The 17,511-nt window shown below is 38.8% G+C and overlaps 1 protein-coding gene across 5 annotated transcripts in view; it reads left to right on the top strand.

Moving 5' to 3' along the window:
• The window catches only part of fbxl4 (F-box and leucine-rich repeat protein 4), a 19,340-nt gene extending 8,391 nt beyond the window's left edge, over positions 1-10,949 (top strand). For all 5 annotated transcript variants that reach the window (XM_035671839.1, XM_035671840.1, XM_035671837.1 and 2 more), the window contains 4 exons: positions 2,681-2,752; positions 4,971-5,095; positions 5,527-5,714; positions 6,833-10,949. In XM_035671839.1, coding sequence (XP_035527732.1) covers positions 2,681-2,752; positions 4,971-5,095; positions 5,527-5,714; positions 6,833-6,996 — 549 coding nt within the window. In that variant the 3' untranslated portion in view covers positions 6,997-10,949. The remainder of the gene's footprint in view (positions 1-2,680; positions 2,753-4,970; positions 5,096-5,526; positions 5,715-6,832) is intronic.
• Positions 10,950-17,511: the final 6,562 nt, after the last annotated feature.

Genomic DNA, 17,511 nt, shown 5'->3' with positions numbered 1-17,511 from the left:
AGCAGGTAGACTGTTGCTTGGTTAATGATATGTTTGGCTGACCTTGCTGCTTGTAATATTGGAATATACAGGTTGCTTAGTTACCTTTTAGACATGCAAAGCTACATTTCTTCTTCTTTCTTTCTCTGTTTTAGTGTTAGCACAATAGCAGTACTTTATTTGTTGCCTTACTTTCTTGCTGCTGTTACTTGCACATTTCCCATGTGCTGTATCTCTATCACAGCTATGATGTAAGCTGGTAAAGAGCAGAAGAAACCAAAATCATTAAGTACTATAGATCAGATGCTAGGCTAATTAGCATACAGATGGATAAATCACATCTGCATGCTAATTACAAGGCAGACAAAAGGCTTACCAATAGCGAAAAGACAGACATGCTTGGATGTCAAACGTGTCTGCGTGACAATAACATGAGCATCTTAGCTTTGCAGCGAAAACGAAAGCCATTTTATTGTCAGTCCTTGTTCCCTGCTGCTTCATTTTTGCCTTCACAATTCAGGGCAGTTCTAAGTATTAATTGTATTGTAGTGGTAATTATTTTCTCTTTGGCTTGTAGACGTTCTGCGGAACAAATGTGTGTTGGTAGAAGAGATGATTGCATCTTTACCTGTGACTGTTTGGAACAAAACAGTATTTATATGTTTCTGCTACGTAGCTTGCAACATTTCAGGTGTAAACTACAGTATGTCTACAGTAAAATACAGTAAGCTTAGTCTCACTGAACCATTAATGATTTAGCTTAGTGGTTTCCCTTTTATAGACAAGTCATGTCTACCCATAACCCCTTGTCCCCTTGCAGAAAGAGTGATGTTCACTTTTCAGATTGTGTCATTCTGAAGTCCTGAAGAGGATAAATTCTGACTGCAGTTCTTTAAATTTCAAATAGCTTCATTAATAGGAAAATAAATGTATAGTAAAGGTTTAACTTCAATTTAATAAAACTTTCAGAAGCCCTGCCATAATGTAGTACTAATGATCTCCACAAGCATGTTTTGTGTTGGGTGTAGCTCATTCTGTGTTGTTGTGTTTAAAATGAACTGAGTCAACTCTGAGCCTAGCGGGCCTAAAAGACACGTACTGCATATGTTCAGGTTCAGGCCCGTCTGACGTGTAAAACCGCTGTCTTGTGTTTTAGTGTTGCTCCTCAGTGTTTCTCCAGTGTTTGTCATGTTTCAGAGCGGCGCTGTGGGCAGGAGGCAGTGTAGAGTTTCTGCGGTGGAGCCAGGCAGCATGCTGCAGGTTGTTTATACCCGGGTAGACAGAGTGAGCTGTGTGTCTGTTTGAGGCCCTGACATCTCAGCTGTCATTACCCTGTCACTGCTCTAATTAAATGGCTAGCTCACCGGAGAGAGGCGTTTATAAAGATGCCAGCGACAAACTCGAGCACACATACACACCAAACACACACTGGCACAAAAGGATTTCACTTTCATGTCTCACACTTTCTCCTGCCACTGAGGTACATGTGTTGGCAGTTGCAGTGTTGAATTCCCATATCTCCATCCAAGCTGCAGTGCCACTGGAGAGGTGTCTGTCCTCACTGTGCTCGACTCTGAGGAGACGTAAAAACTATCTGTTGTGCCATATTAAATTCCCTTAAATACAATAAGTGTTAACTGAGTGTGCCAGGCAGCAGACAGGAAATCGCTTAGGAGGAACTTGGATGATATGACTGGACATGTTACTGTTATTTTACGTATACTGTTATTTTAATGTATACCTTTTAAGATTCACACTCAGATAAGATAAGGATTTTATGATGTTGTTGAACATGTGACTCCAATTGAGCAGTTATTTAAAGTCCCCATCCATACAAATATGTATTCCTTCTTGTTCCTACAGTGGGATGTTCGATCTTCACTGTGCAGAATGCTGTCTGTGCAGAGTTTGACAACGATGTTTTCACATTTATCTGCTGAATGTGGAAAGTTTTTCTGTGTTCACTGAAAATCGGATTTGAAGGGACAAGGCCTACGAGCATGATCTGTGACGTCACAAATAGTTAGGAAGTCAATCTTGGTCCAGTATGAAACTTATATATAAGTGTGATGAAGAAACTTTAAGCCACCAGTGCACATCCACTGAGAATGGACTTTATAGTGAAGTAGGAGACATGTCCAGCAGTAAAAAAAATGGTGGAAATGGAATATAATACGGCAAATAATATAATAACATAGTTTTTATTGGTGTATAATCACCTAAATAGAAGAATTGAGCCTTTTATATCTACAGACACCGCATGTAGCCTTACATGGAGTCATGTTGCCATATTCGAATGTTTCTACAGTAGCCCAGAAGAGACAAACCAAACACTGGCTCTAGATTGGAGCATTTGCGTTTTTTGCACATTTTGTGACCACCATAGTTTCTCCTTGATGCTTTAAAGGAGAGGGTGAAGCAAGGGAGTTGCGATCTGCAACTATACCACTAGCTGCCACTAATTCCTACACACTGGTCCTTTAATATATGTCTGAAAGGGATCTTTAAGTGATTTCTGCATTTTCTGTGTGCTGTCCCCCATTGTTTAATTTTATATTGTGATGCCACGAGTGCAAGGTTCGTTAGATTTTACCAGTGTACTAAACAGAAATGGTTACGATTATATAATATAAGATATTATATGGGTCATAAAATGACAAGTCTGCATGTCTCTCTCTTTGTCTTTCTCTTTTCTCTGCAGCAAACAGCTATTCTGAGCATCCTGACTTTCTGCACAGAGTTGAGACACCTCAACCTAGGGAGCTGTGTGAGGGTGAGAATACACATATACACACACAAAAAAAGAAGTCCAAATAAAGCACAGTCTGATAACTAAACAACCTTCCATGTGTCCTTGTTTGATAGCAGCTTGTCCAAAAGATGGCAGAGACATCAGTAGTGTTGCAGTAATTGAGCTCCTAACAACAAACTGGTTGGGTGTAAAATAAAGGAGGCCAGTGATAATTAACTGAACACAATTTAAGTGAATACTTTATTCTCTATCCTTGGCTCGAAATTTGGCTTCAGCCTCACTTCACAACACAGCTAAACAGTGAACTAATAGACACATAGTATAATACAACACAGTACAGACACCAACTAGGACACAATTACCCCTGAGCCTTCATACATTGGATTTTTCACTTTACACAAACAATGAAGCTGATAGGCTCTTAACAGCCAAATTTTCTATCTTACGCTTTCCAAATGCTTAAATGAATATTTGGAAATGCGCTTATTCATTTTCTAGTGGAGAGTTCAAGAGAAGATTGATAGCACTCTCATACCTGTCAAGGCTACAGCCAGCAGCTAGTTAGCTTAGCATTAAACTGGGAACAGAGAAACAGCTAGCTTGGCTCTGTCTGAAGGTAACAAAATCCACCTACCAGCACTTCTAAAGCTCACTAATCAATCAATCAATCAATCAGTCAGACTGTATATGTAAAATGTAACACACTGTGCTTCACACATTGATTACCAAATTATATCTTGTTTAATCTGTACAAAAACTGAAGTGTGACGTTTTTATACAGAAAAACAAACCAACAAGATATAGTGTGGTAATTAGTGAGCTTTATCGGGTCTGGTAGGGGGATTTTGTTACTGTTACAGAGCCAATCTGTTTAAAGTCTTTATGCTAAGTTAAGCTAATGCTGGCTGTAACCTTATGATCCTGTCACCTAACTTAACAAAATTTCTATAAAATGTCAAACTATTCTACTAAGGATGTTTTGTTCAGTGAATGTGAATGTCCATCATGGTGCATGGAATACAGTATGTGGCATTTATGGACAGACAAGTATGTATGTACAAGTATATATGTAAAAGCATTTCTTTACATTAGCATTAATTAAATTAACAAATGAGGCATTTTAGTAAATGTTAAGTTCATCATGGTGATAGTGGTGGGGCAGATCCAATACCTTTTAGTATATGCAGTATCTTTCTAAAAGATAATTCAAAAAGGAAGAAAAATCACCACAAACATATTCTTCTCATTTACGGACTGTCTAATCTGCAAATTCACCTGATCTCCGAATGACGGATTCACTCAGTAACTCACCCACCTGCCTTGTCACTAGCTGAGTTCCCATCCAATTGATGGATTTGTGATGCAAATCATGATATAGGAAGTGAGTAAGGGGTTGAAAGGAAATTCAAAATTTTTGTGATTTCCTCCTTTTTAAGGCATAAGTGTCATCATTGATAATGAAGCTATGCAACTCTTGGCAATGGAACTACATAATGACAGCAACCACAGCCAAAAGTTTTAATATCCATTCAGTGCTAACTCAGAGAAATGTTCTGCATGCTGTCATTTCTGTGGGTAAGGTGCCTGCACTGGCTGTGTGGCTGGTAAATTGAATTTCTTTGCTTTCATCTTTGGATGAAAGGATGAAATATGGCCAACATTACCTGACACCAAAGAACAATAACAGCTTCGCAAACACAAATCAGTTTCTTGAAAGACTATTTCATTTATTTTCTGGTGAAGGTGTTCCCTGTTAGTGCTTTCTTCTCTTTTGAGGAATTCCCGTTATGTCCCTTAAACCAGCTGATACAGCTAATCAGCTTTTTTATTATCGCTACATTTCAAAAGTTTGCTCAAAATACAAAAGACCATTTGAGCGAAATGGCTACCAACTTACTTTATTCCTTCTTACAGCATCTTTTTGTCAGTCCTGTGACACACCCTAAAGACAAATTATTGAATTCTGTGACACTGTGCCACAAAGAAAGAGCATTTTATGGTATCTGAAACAAAGATTGCAGAATCTCTGCCTCTAAATAATGTTGCTTATGACAGACATAATAATTTACAAATCATATCCTCTGATTTACCTGCAGCATTTGAAGAGGCTGCTGCAAAGTTGTATATTTGAAGGGTCCATTTTAAAGCTGACGTGGACCCTGCAATGGTGCTCCATAAAGCCTGAAACACACTGGAAAGAGCGTAAATAGATGATAACTACCGCCTGTCTCTCCTGCAGATCGAGGACTACGACGTTGTGGCCAGTATGCTGGCTGCTCGCTGTCGTTCACTGTGCTCACTAGACCTGTGGCGCTGCAGAAACCTGACTGATAGAGGCCTGGCTGAGCTCGTCTCTGGCTGCAGGTAGGCAATACCATTGTGTTTAGTGCTGTAAAGTGTGTGCTGGTGTACCTTGAGGACAATAAACAAGATTTAAGTAATTGTTTTTCATCTTTTTTGTTTTGTTCGCTCTTAAACAGCTTCTTTGTGCTGTGAAGCAGTATAGCAGTAAGATGTCTCACTATGCATTGTAAATACCATGTAGAGACTAGTAAAGGCTGTTAATATTCTCAGTGAATACCTTGTGTTATAGAGTTATTTCAGTTTTTAAAAGGCAACACAATTAATCATTAAGCCCCATTCATTTAGACTGCAGCCTTTAATACAATAAGCACATTCTGAACAGGAACTACTCAGTCTCGTAGCTGTAGACCACAGAGCCAAAGCAGAGCATATCTGTTTTCAGTGAACCCCAGTCACCCCAGTGCTCTCCTGCATGGTCTGTGGTTGCTCAGGATGCTCGAGGAGTTGGACCTGGGCTGGTGTCCCACACTGCAGAGCAGCACCGGATGCTTCCAGCACCTCGCCCGCAATCTGCCCCGCTTGCGTAAACTCTTCCTCACCGCCAACCGCACCGTCTGCGACCCAGACATAGAGGAGCTGGCCACCAGCTGCCCCTCACTGCAGCACCTGGACATACTGGGTAAGCTCTTACCTCATACATATATCCCTTCACAAACATTTGTCATTTATCCATTGTTTGGTAATGATGTTCTTGACCTTTTTAGCTGTAGCTGTTAATGTGTTTTTTTTTTCACATGAACTTGACATTTAGCAGATCATAATTCAGTGTGGGATGTGGTAAACGGACCCAGAGCAGCTAGCCTCTGAGGCCAGAAACAAAGCCACACACGTATGCAAACATATGGCTTCATGTCAACAATGTTGTCTTGTTCTCTTGTACCACCAATCCTATCAATTTATAAAGGACTGTCAAAGAAACAAGGAAATATTTTTGGGTCAAAAGTGAATTTAATGCATACATGTTCTTGGAAAATGCGTTGAGTCCTATTTTTTGCCTTACAGTTGCAGGTGGTACCCACATTATTACCCACACTTATAGCCTGTTGGTACATGTTGGTATGATCATAACTCGTGCATATCAGTCACTGACCATGAGAAATGGGAGTTTTTATTTGGGTGGTCATAATGCATGGTCATAATTGAATCATCACTTTACATTGGACATGTCTGTGGCAACCAAAATCCCAAGTTTGCTTTGAGAATTTCTGAAAAACTCCCAAGTTAACTGCAAACAAAAACCCAAATAAACTGCTTAATATTAATATGAATAAAATATTGCTCAGTAGGCAAAGTTGCAACAGCACCCCACAGCAGTAACTGCTGTGCACAAACACTATAGTTCCAGTTGCGTAAGGTGATGGGCTCGGCAGCACAGTAGCATGACAAGTGTTGAAGCTGGCTATGCTGATGTGTCAGTTGTGAGGCTGTTACTGTAGTTGGGGTGGTCTCTATGCTGGAGAATAAATCAAGTAATAACCATAAAGTACGTTATTTGTGTCTGGACTCTAATGTTTTTGTCTATAACATGTACCTGTTGTAAACATACATAGCAAATCACATTGGCAGGATTTTTATTTATACAGAAATGTAAAGATAGTTTATTTTTATAGATCTTTTCAAACATAGAAATGTAATAAATTGTTGTATTTCTCCTGTTTTATTCTGCTCATGTTGTGTTTTTGCAGCACATCTTTTACATTGCCTTCTTGTCCCTGTTGTGACTTGTCTAATTGACAGGTACACGGTTGGTGAGTGCTGCCTCGCTGAAGAAACTCCTCCAGTCTTGTCCACGGCTTCTCCTCCTGGACGTCTCCTTCTGCTCGCAGATAGACATGCGGGTCGTCCAGGAGCTCTCGGGCCTCTTCCCCAACATGGCCATCAAGAAGAGCTTCACACAGTGACCCCGGGGTCGTCTCATTTCATCATCCACAGTCACAGAGGAAGTAAGAGGAGGGAAGTGCTTGCCAGCAGACACTGCCCCAAAGTGAATAAGAGTCAGGTCAGATGCTGTAGGAGATTGCTGACCTGCCCCAATCACAGACAAGATCTTCTTTTAGTGGTCAGTAAATAAAGCAGTTGTACCGGGTGATGAGGTTTTTTGGATTAACTGGCTGAACACAAACAACTACAGACACAGGATTATTGAACGTGAGACATTTTAGTTGTCTGTTTTTTGTTTTTTTTTGGACACTTGAAATCAGGGTCGTTGCAGTAAAGCTGCTACATCTTCCCAGAATATGAATCACCACTTAAGTATTGCCAAGCACGCAAGGCTAAGAAATATGCCTTGGTAGTGGATGCAAAACACAAAATAAAGCAACATTTGTGAGCAGTTCTCTCTTGAACATCTTGTTAAGACAACGAAAAAGGGACAAAGAAAGTGTGAAGACCCTTATTGGAAACTGAGAACTGAGAAAAGACTCCAGTAAGATTTGATAGTCTCATATTCACGTTAGCTGGTAAGATAATTAAAGATCAGGGCCTTGGTCAGTGCCTTGTCAGAATGTGCAGCAATCATGGACTGTTGTAATGCATGAGGGTCATTCTGAGGGCATCTGTAAACATCGAGCCAGTTTCTAGAAAATCATACTTGATGCTGTTGTGTTTGGAGGTAATAGGAGCTTTAAAGGTGAAAACAAAGAAATGAACACAGCCTTATTTCATATAATGTCCAGTCAAACCTTGTATCACAAGCTCATTTGTGTTGCTGCAAGCCGAGCGCAAAATCACACATGGTGAGCTCATGTTGAAAAGAAACACACCATCAACTGTCCTTGCACCAGAGAATCACTGACAACATGTTTTCATCCAAAAAAAAAAAGTGAGAATTTGCGAAAAAGCTTACTGGGGCAACATTTGTTTTTAATTTGCACATGCGAAAAAACACCCAAGGTATAAAATCAACAACACGCAGACATCCCAAAATCCAGAGATATACAATTTACTGTATAAAACCAAGAAATGCTGGAAATCCTCACTTTGGAGAACCTGAAACCAGTGACTCTTGGGTAATTTGCTTGGGAAAAAATGACAAAAACATTAATCCCAAGTTTGAAAATCATTTTCTTTCAGTCGACTGATCATTTTAGGTCTCATTGTCATTGTTAACCAGACAGGTCGAACGCAACAAATCCATTTAAAATGTTTCAATAGCATAATATGAAGAAGTCTGTGCTCCTGTTTCACCCTACAGATGGATATGATAGGTGCCTTCTTAATCGAACATATGATACAACACCGACTTTAGTGGAGACTTTTGTTGGATTAGATCGGTAGAATGTCAGCAGATCTAAAACGTGCCTGATCAGGTCAATTTCTGTTTAAATCTGCCCTCTAAATGAAACAGGGTGTTTTATAGTTGTTGTTTTCGGTTTAGATTTTTCAACAATTTATTGTGGCCAAGTAAAGCAAACATTTTTAAGTCAGCAGGCCAATATTAATGCCAATTAGATGAACAGATAATTGTGAATGCTTTGGTCATACAGGTCATTCTTCTTGTTTGTAATTGTTTGTTAGTGTAATTTTAAGGAAATAATGAGTGACTTTTGTCTCCAAAGCTAAATGACAAAGTTGGAAGGTCACTGGTTCCATATTGCTTTCATGATGTTGCATGTTTCCCAGTTGTCATTTACTCTCTCTGTTACTGATGTTTGACTACAGCCACCTACATAGTACTTACCTACAGACTGAGTACTGTACGTTAAAATGACACAGTGTAAATACTCTATGTGACCTCAGTATTTGTCCTGTAACTCAGGGGTTTTAATATTTCATTCTGATTTTGTTTTTACATATTTTGCTCCAGAGCCAGCACATCTTTACAGACAATAACAACAGACTAAGTCAGCTTTTTGAGGTTACCTGCTGTCAGTGTTGCTCTTAAACAACAAACACACACAGGTGACACTCAGCACTGATGTAACTGAGACAGAGAAAAAAACATATTGCTTATTGGGTGTGGAATGTTGCAGTAATTGTATGATTGTGAAAAATATATTGCTGTTCCTCGATTATTTAATTTTTGTAATATATGAAGCCACAGTTGCAATGTGGCCGAAGTGCTTGAAAAGCATTTCTTTTCTTGAAAAAAAAAAAAAAAACTTGAAGTTTTCTGTTAAGCACATGCTACTAGTCAATATTTGTGCCTTATACTCCTGTTTGAATGTGGTGTGATGTCCATGTGGTATAGATTGTAGTGAAGTGCTTTGCTTTTACGCCCTACAACCAAAGGAATACGCAGACAACTGGTCTTTAATCCCACAACTATATTTATATGCCATATACTGTGTATCAGCCATGGTAAATAATATGCAAAGTAATATTTATTTATATTTCCCTGTGTACAAATGTTATTTAAACTAATTATCCTTTATATACGTAAACAGTAATACACATTTGGGGAAATACTGTGGTTTTGTTTTTGTTACCCAGAGTCAAATGAGTGGAATTATATCAATTTCATCCCATTGCATTCAGTATGTGTCTAGCCTAGCTTTGCACAAAAACTAGAAGCGGGGGAAATTGTTAGCTAGCTCCTTGAACAGTAGAAAAATTATGCTTCTTATTTACATGTTGTATCTTATTTATTGAACACTTGCTGGTATAAAATGTAAAAACAACATATTGCTTTCTAGCTGATGGGCTGTGACAGTGACTGCGTGTGTTATTGCTGGAGTCCTCTTCTTTTAGGCAGAATGTGGACAGAACTCCACTTTGAACAACACTGTATTAGTGACTAGCTTGCTCCTGTAACTATTTAGATGTAAATAAGTTAGTTTTGAAGCTTTTGCATATTTGTTTTCACTTACGGTGGTGCGTTACGAGCTAGTGCTGTACCTACCATTGAGGACATTGAAGTCATGTCCTCTGTTTTTAAAATCCCCAAATCCCCAGAAAAAACACTGAGAATGACTTTATGTTCTACAAATACAGTCAAATTACACATAGTAGGGTTTAAACTGTGGATTCGAATATTAACATTATCATCTTTGGATGTCTTTCTTTAAGTTAAATCAATGTTGGGCAATTTAGTTTTTCTCACCAGGCAGTTTGGGGGAATTGAGCTCATGAATCTGTTTTTCTAGCCTTGATGCTAGCAGCTTCCCTGTTTCCAGTCTTTGTGCTAAGCTAGGCTAAACACGCAGATCAATCATTGTACTGGATGTCAAGACTTTAAATAGATATCAACCCTCTACTAATCATAGTTTTGATGTAAAACCCCTAGATGCTGTACTGTCCTGTTAAAATTGCATTTATGTTGAAATATCTTCAGTTTATATCTTAGGTTTTAAACAAAATGGGTGTGGTAACAGTGTGACACACCAGCCCTACCATCCTGATGATGCAATTATTACCTGAGTGAGTGGAAATAAGGTAGTTGGATCTGGAAGCAGTCTTATTCTAGCTGGTTGACTGAAAGCCAAGAAGTGCATACATCACATTTACCTGGCCCATCCAAATCCATGCAGTAATTATTTTATATATATTTGGAGAGAATTACTTGTACAAAGAAAACACTGACCATGTATAGTGTCAACAGAAACTATCAGCATTTATTTGTTAAGGCAGACTATTTAAGAATGAACACCACTCTGAAGCAGGTTGGTTCAACACCATCCAGTATTTATGTTGAGTGACGGGGTTGGCTCTGCTTCTCTGTAATGAATATGCATTCTCTCTTCTGCCACTCTGGATGTATGTGATCAACCTTTGTGCCATTGGTAGGACATGCAGCAATGCTCCCTGTGCTGCAGTGTGAAAGCCACTGTTGTGTAAAAAGACTGTGCCTCTGTCCTGATGAAACTGGGTGCTTCACTTTCACCAGATTTTAAATAAACTGATGGCTGATACAGCAGGCTCTGTGTCTGTGTGGCTCCTTTTAAATTCTTACAGCCCTCTACTCCCATAAGGACAATGGATATCATGAGACAGTGGTCCCCAAGCTTTTTCCTTAATGGGACCCCTTTTCTATCATCGACTAAACTGATGAGTGGACTAAGTGACATATTTTTTGGACATTTATTACAGTGCAAAACAACAGATAGAATGTGCAGTTAGCTGCAGGAAGTTTGTGTAAAACCAGCAATTTGAATCAATTTTGAGCAGGTCGCTTCCTGTGAATATTGCAACAAAGATTAGTTTTCCTGATATTTTTAGGAACGTTTTATACAACTGTTAGTCTTTATGTATTTTTAAAATGTATAATAATTTTGTTTTCTGACAAATTCAGTGTTTTCTTTTTCCTGCCTAATTGTTTAGTATTAGCAGAAAGTGAAGGCTCTGTGAACACAGTTTGTAACAACAACCACAATCACCAACGCTAGTTTGGTCTGGTTCGGACATGTGTTAGCCCAGCTGATGTTAGCTACGATAGCTGACTGTTGATGAAGAAATGTCTCTGCCAAATGAAAGAATACACAAGAAGACAGAGAATAATGACTGTTTTTTCCAGTCTCCAAATAGTATCCAAAGATTTATAGGCGTACTTTACATATGTAGTTGCAATCAGAAATATTCAACCCCCCAAAGATTTTAAGGATTTATCAATTAAAGTTTTTTCAAAGAGCAAGATTCTGCTTCGGATGACTTCTTTATGAGTTGAGTTATACATAAAATCCACACAGAAAATGCATAAGAGTGTAAGAGTATATTTTGTTAAGATAGCCATGTCACAATTATTTAACCCCTATATAATTTTGCTGTCTTTTTATGGCCTAAAGTGGAGTTGAAACACAATTAAGCCTTTGGGGGGTGAGGGGGTTGAATATTTCTGATTGCAACTGTATGTAGCAATATATATTTTGTTTTATAGCTAAGGGATTGTGTATAGCCTACCAATGCAATATATATATATATATATATTATTCTTTTCATCTAAATTTAATTATCTGTTTTGTTATTATGTGTGTGTAGCATGAGCCTAATGTGCAACTTTGTGTTTGCCTTAAGTCACGTCATTTTTGTGTGGGCAATTTCGATATTCAAATTGATGCATACTCGGTGGAAACCCACGCAGACATGGGGAGGACGTGAAACTCCACACACAAAGAACTGGGCTGGACCCAGGACCTTGTGTGAGGCCACAGTGTGAAACAATGAAGCACCCATGACACCCTGTGCAGCAAGTTGGCGATCAGATGTCACTGTCACTTTTTTTTTTTAACTGGTACAACTGTGGTCTGAAAGAATGGAAGAAAGCCTGCCAAAGAGCACATCATCACAGGGAAAATTTCCCCCCAGTATTTCTTCTTCTTTCTGAAGAAATTGAGTCTTAGTCATGACTTGTTTCACTCATGAAGACTTTAGTGTAATGTGCTGACTTGATGGAGATGGGTGGGAGAACTGTGTGAGCTAATTTCATCTTGGGCTTCAGCTTCTGGGAGATGGGTGGGTGAGATGGGCGACCCTATTTGTCTCTTTTCTTAACATTGGAGATGGGCGGGACCTCCCTGGTACCTGATTTTTCTTCAGGCAGCTTGACCCCACTCTTTATCCCTGCCTCACTCAAACCCATGTTCTGCAATCTCTCTTTCAGGTACAGCTTTCTAGTGGCTGCTTCCAGATTTCTTGTAGTCGCTCTAAATGCTTTCATTTAGAACTTTTATTGTTTTTGTTATTTTTTCAATGGTGACAGTAGTGTAACAATAGGGGAGGGGCAGATGTGCTGTGACAATGGCTGCACATGCATCTCTTTCAAACTTAATTAATCTGTTGGGGTTTTTTTGTTTTGTGTTTTTATTGCTAGATTGCTGAAACATTATTGAATGATGTCTGATTGGGTTTGAATTTAAAGGGCTAAGCCAAAACTGTTCAAATCGACTGCATTCATAATATCTTAAATATAGCAACAGCTGCGCATTCAGTTACTGTGGCCAGATGGTTGGCACCTTCAAACTATTAATTTTTTTTGGCTTTATTACAGAAACATGTATTACCTAAGACAGAAATAGTCTGCAGTCACTGAAAAAGGAAGCGTGAGGTGTGGATTAAAGAGCAGTGGATTTTGAAAGTTTCTGTTATACATGTGTAATGTTACTGTGTCGAATGTTGATATTAAATGAGGCCAAAGCCAATGATTTCTTTATGTGGTTATCTATTCCAGACTGCTGAGCCGTCCGTTAAGTACTGAAACACACTCAGTCTGTCTAAGTTACCTGACTGTTCTGCTCAGGATTCAGGACTAACCCTTCATCTTTTTGTAGGAATGAATGAATTAAGTTTTCATTATCGTGTCATGCGTGCAATTATGCCTTTTCCAGGCCTTTGAGACATTGTTGGCAAACTTACAATACATCAAAATTAAAAAGGCATTCCAATTTGTGTTCATCAGGACATCAGAATATTTCAGGGTTTTGTTGCATGATTTCAAGGAGCATTGATTCTCTTAAATAATCATAATTTATGCAGTACAAAAGAAAATGAGTCACTTGCCACTTCACCCAAATCCCACTGCTCCCGCAATCTGGTTTCCTCCAGAATATGATTGAATCGACCAACCTCAAGAAGAGGAAGAATACCAGCTCTTAGGATCATTGACTTCTAGATTTAAACGAGCGTAACATATGTACTGAACGTACGTAACTTTGGCTTTGACAAAATGTATGTCAATAGTCTGTCATGTCTGTAAAACCATTTTGAATTATTATAAGACATATTTTCACAGGTAGAAAATACATTTCAGTCAAAACTGATTTACAGATATCTTTAATTTAATTATAGATATAAGGATATCCTTTTTCACCAGTTACAATAATGAATAGAGATAACTACAATAGAATTTAACATGTGTTAAATGTTAAAAAAGGACTGTGACTAGACCCATTTCCAATACCAACAACTACATTTCGGATGCGTTGCCAATTAGCATATTCTTTTGGATTCGTACATCATTAAAGAGATCTATAATGACATTTTAACAAGTGGAAATTCCTTTTTTGATATCTAAAATAAGTTTTGACGAGTTATTGTAGATATCTCAAATATAATTGTTACTAGTACAAATTTAATTTTCACTAGTTACAATTGTATTTCAGATATTTTTCCAAGCCAGCGTATCAATAATTTAGTTTTTACTTGGGAGGTAAATTTTAGATATGTAGAACTAATTGTCCACCATTGTGGATGGGGTGCAGGGCTGCTTTCAATTCCAACTTGTGGCCCTTTGCAATGAATACTAGGATGAAATTAATTGATATCAATAATTAACATTTTGACTGGTGAGAAATGAATTGTTAAAATGTTATATCTTTTAAAGGGAGTTCGGTTTAGGGATATTTATATGTATATTTTTTTATGTTTTGTCACCACTACACAAACACTACTACAAAGGTAACTATTAATGTATGATAATGTTGTCTGCTGGTAGTTATAAGTTTGACAAATGCTTTAATAATGTGTACTGATTACTGATGCTGGCTGATCAAGCTAATTATAAGCTTATTTCACTTATGGTTGCCCTTTGTAACTGTTTTTAAACTACTTTCCCAATTAAACCTGATGTGCTTGTTATTAATGGTGTTCTTAATTCCTCCTGATAAAACATAGTTTGTAGAGCAGACAGACTGGTTGTGAAAGATCTTGTAGCGTGTGACCCCCTTCAAGACTGAAAGTTGCGCAGTGTGAACAGGGATCTCAAAGTCTTGTAGTGCGTCCAAGGCTTTAGTTGGGAAGGATATGTGTATGCATTTGTTTGTCCATCCCCCACTAATAAACCCAAAAGGCTCTGCAATTGCAATCTCAAAGCAAGCTATTCAAATCTCAGAGATTGTCAATGGAAGCTTGTTTCCCAGTGGACACAGAATTGGCCCAAAAATCAAAGCTACCCTTATGGTGTAAATAGTCAGTTCTCAGGTATTTCTAGGGTGCCATGTGGAACCACTATGTTTCTACAGTAGCCCAGAACTGACAAGCCAAACACTGACAAAATACAGGTAAGAAAGCTATTTTTTTTCTGGCGACCCCAGGTTGGAAACCAGTGTTATAAAACATGTGACAGTACAATGTAAAGTGGCTACATTGCTGGAATTAACTTGCTAATATTCCATTACCCCTTACTCTTCAGTGAGCAGTACCATCCCTGATAAAACAGATGAAAATTGTGTTACTGTTTCACACTGAGGCTTAAGTAGAGTCGTATAAGTGTGATTGGGAGAAAAGTAGGGTCGCCTACTCAATACACAACAACTGGCTAAGCCATTAGTCAGGATGACTGACTCGATAGCAGCGGTGGAATGATCCTTTTTGCCTTAACCCTCTGCCATTTTACAGTCTATTAATACCACAGAGAGAAGTGACATTAGCTTGTCTTCTTAACGGCCTTTTAATGAATTGTTTATGCCTGGTTTAATGATGTATATTGTGGCCCTGTAATGTGCCCTAATGACGGAGAACGAGGCGGCCTCGGCTGAAGTATTAATTTGGACTGCCTCCCCAATGATTATTTCTCAGCCAACAACACCACTGCTGCTCTGCGTGCGAGTATGGATACAAACGTGATTCATGGAGGCTTTCCGCTCGGCGCTACGGCTTGATTTCTCGCTGTCACGCTCCTCTATGAGGCTGATATATCCAGGGGGGATCCACAGCAATTAGTTCAGCTTTTTATTTGTCTTTCAAGAGCTTACAGACGTAGCTTGATGAATCTGCAAGGGGGATATATGGATGGAAATATTGTTCCTGAATAATAAATCCAGCATTAAAATGTAAACATGGGAAGGGTTAGGAGGCTGGCACAAGGTTGCTCCATTCCTCCTCTCTTTTTCTTTCCTTCCCCCCTTCTATCTACAAACCACATGAGTGACACCAGAACACACCTCGACAAATATGGCAGCACCCCAGTAGTGCAGTAATAGTCTTCTCTTCAGTGAGACACATGTCTGCGGAGTGCTGCTGTGGTCTGCCTCCTCTGAGTCTTCCTCAGGCTGGGACTCGACAGGCCTCAGACCTGCCTGAGGGAGGCCTCGCCGTGATACCCATCATTATGTGGCTTGGTGTTCCTTCTCTAGTTTCTCAGCTTAGACTGTAATAATGAAGACATCCCTGTCAGTCCTCGCACTGCTGTCTCAGGAGCTTATTATTTTTGTTTTGTTTTTAAGGATGTTGAGAATGTCAGCGCTCAGTTTCTTAAATCTATCTAAATACCTTAATCCGTTGGTAGCTTTTTGAAGCAGGAGAATTGCAATGTTTCTTATAGCCAAGTCTAAATCCACCAGGATAACTGTTTGTATTTGTACACTTTGTCGTGTACAAATACAAATATGTGTGATAGCTTGGTGTAGTTAAGTCACACCACAGTCGAGACCGTTCGTAACCCTGATCTGATGCTGGTGGTGCGGATCTAGTGCCAGTGTTTCTCAAAATTGAGACTGGGTGTGTCATAAAGCCTGTTGTTTCCAGTTACAGTGAGTGTTTGCTTGTCCTTTTGCCTAAAGGTCTTTTCTGAGGTCTGGAATATATATTCCCGAAATGTCTTCTAGACTAGAGGTTCCCAAACATTTTGGCTTGTGATCACTTAAACAACAGGCAACGTCTAGGTTATGGCCTCAGTGTGGACGTGAGTTATGGGGAGCTCAATCAAAGTGTTTCAGATTCAACATGTTCAAGCTGAACTGTAAATACATAAAGCTAGAAAGTTAAAAGTAAAAAAAAAATCTTTAAAATGATATATGAAATCCCTGAAACTAATAAAAAACAAGAAAGTAATCACTGTCTTTGCACTTTATTATTGTAATAATGCTATGTAACAGAACTTCATATTAGTTTATTTGCATTTTTCAGAGATGAAGGCCATGAAATGCAGTTGAAAGCTTCAAAAAAGCAATTAAATTGAATTATTTTTGTCACCTGTGAGGAATAAATAGTCGATTGATATTTAAGTAGATAAGCATCCTCTTGGTCAGTTCTGGTGAGTAAAACTGCATTTTGTGTGAAATATATTTCAATTTGAAGCACCTTACCAGGATAACTTTACATTTTTTACCGTCTAATTGTCTTTGTTATATGTGAACTTCAATGACTGTTGTCCGTCTAAATCTTCCTGTTCTCTCAGCAGCCTTTAACACAAACCATTTAGAGGCTCGTGGGCCTTCTCGAAGAGGATCTGGCAGAGAAGCTGTATGAGATGGCCTCGCTGAGAGATGAGCATGTTTCACAAACAGGCCGAGCAATTATAGCCTGAATAATTACGCGCTGAAGGGGAGACACGATTCGCCCCACTGATCAGCAAAGTTCATGTGAAGTTATAATTAAACAATAACTCGTTTACAAATGAACGCACACACGCATTTGTGTACTTAAGTGTGCAAAGTGTAATTAGCTGCGATGCATCTGAGTGAGACTGAAGAACAACAATGTCAAATGGTGGAATTATGTTCAGCTTGTGAGCTTGTATCACTGTTATCTGTGTGCTGGGGGAGGGG

The sequence above is a fragment of the Morone saxatilis genome, unplaced genomic scaffold, assembly GCF_004916995.1.
Source record: "Morone saxatilis isolate NCDOM2014 unplaced genomic scaffold, NCSU_SB_2.0 Contig24, whole genome shotgun sequence".
NCBI classification, from domain to species: domain Eukaryota; kingdom Metazoa; phylum Chordata; class Actinopteri; family Moronidae; genus Morone; species Morone saxatilis.
Note: the sequence above shows the minus strand (reverse complement) of the source record. Positions and strands in the feature narration are given on the sequence as shown.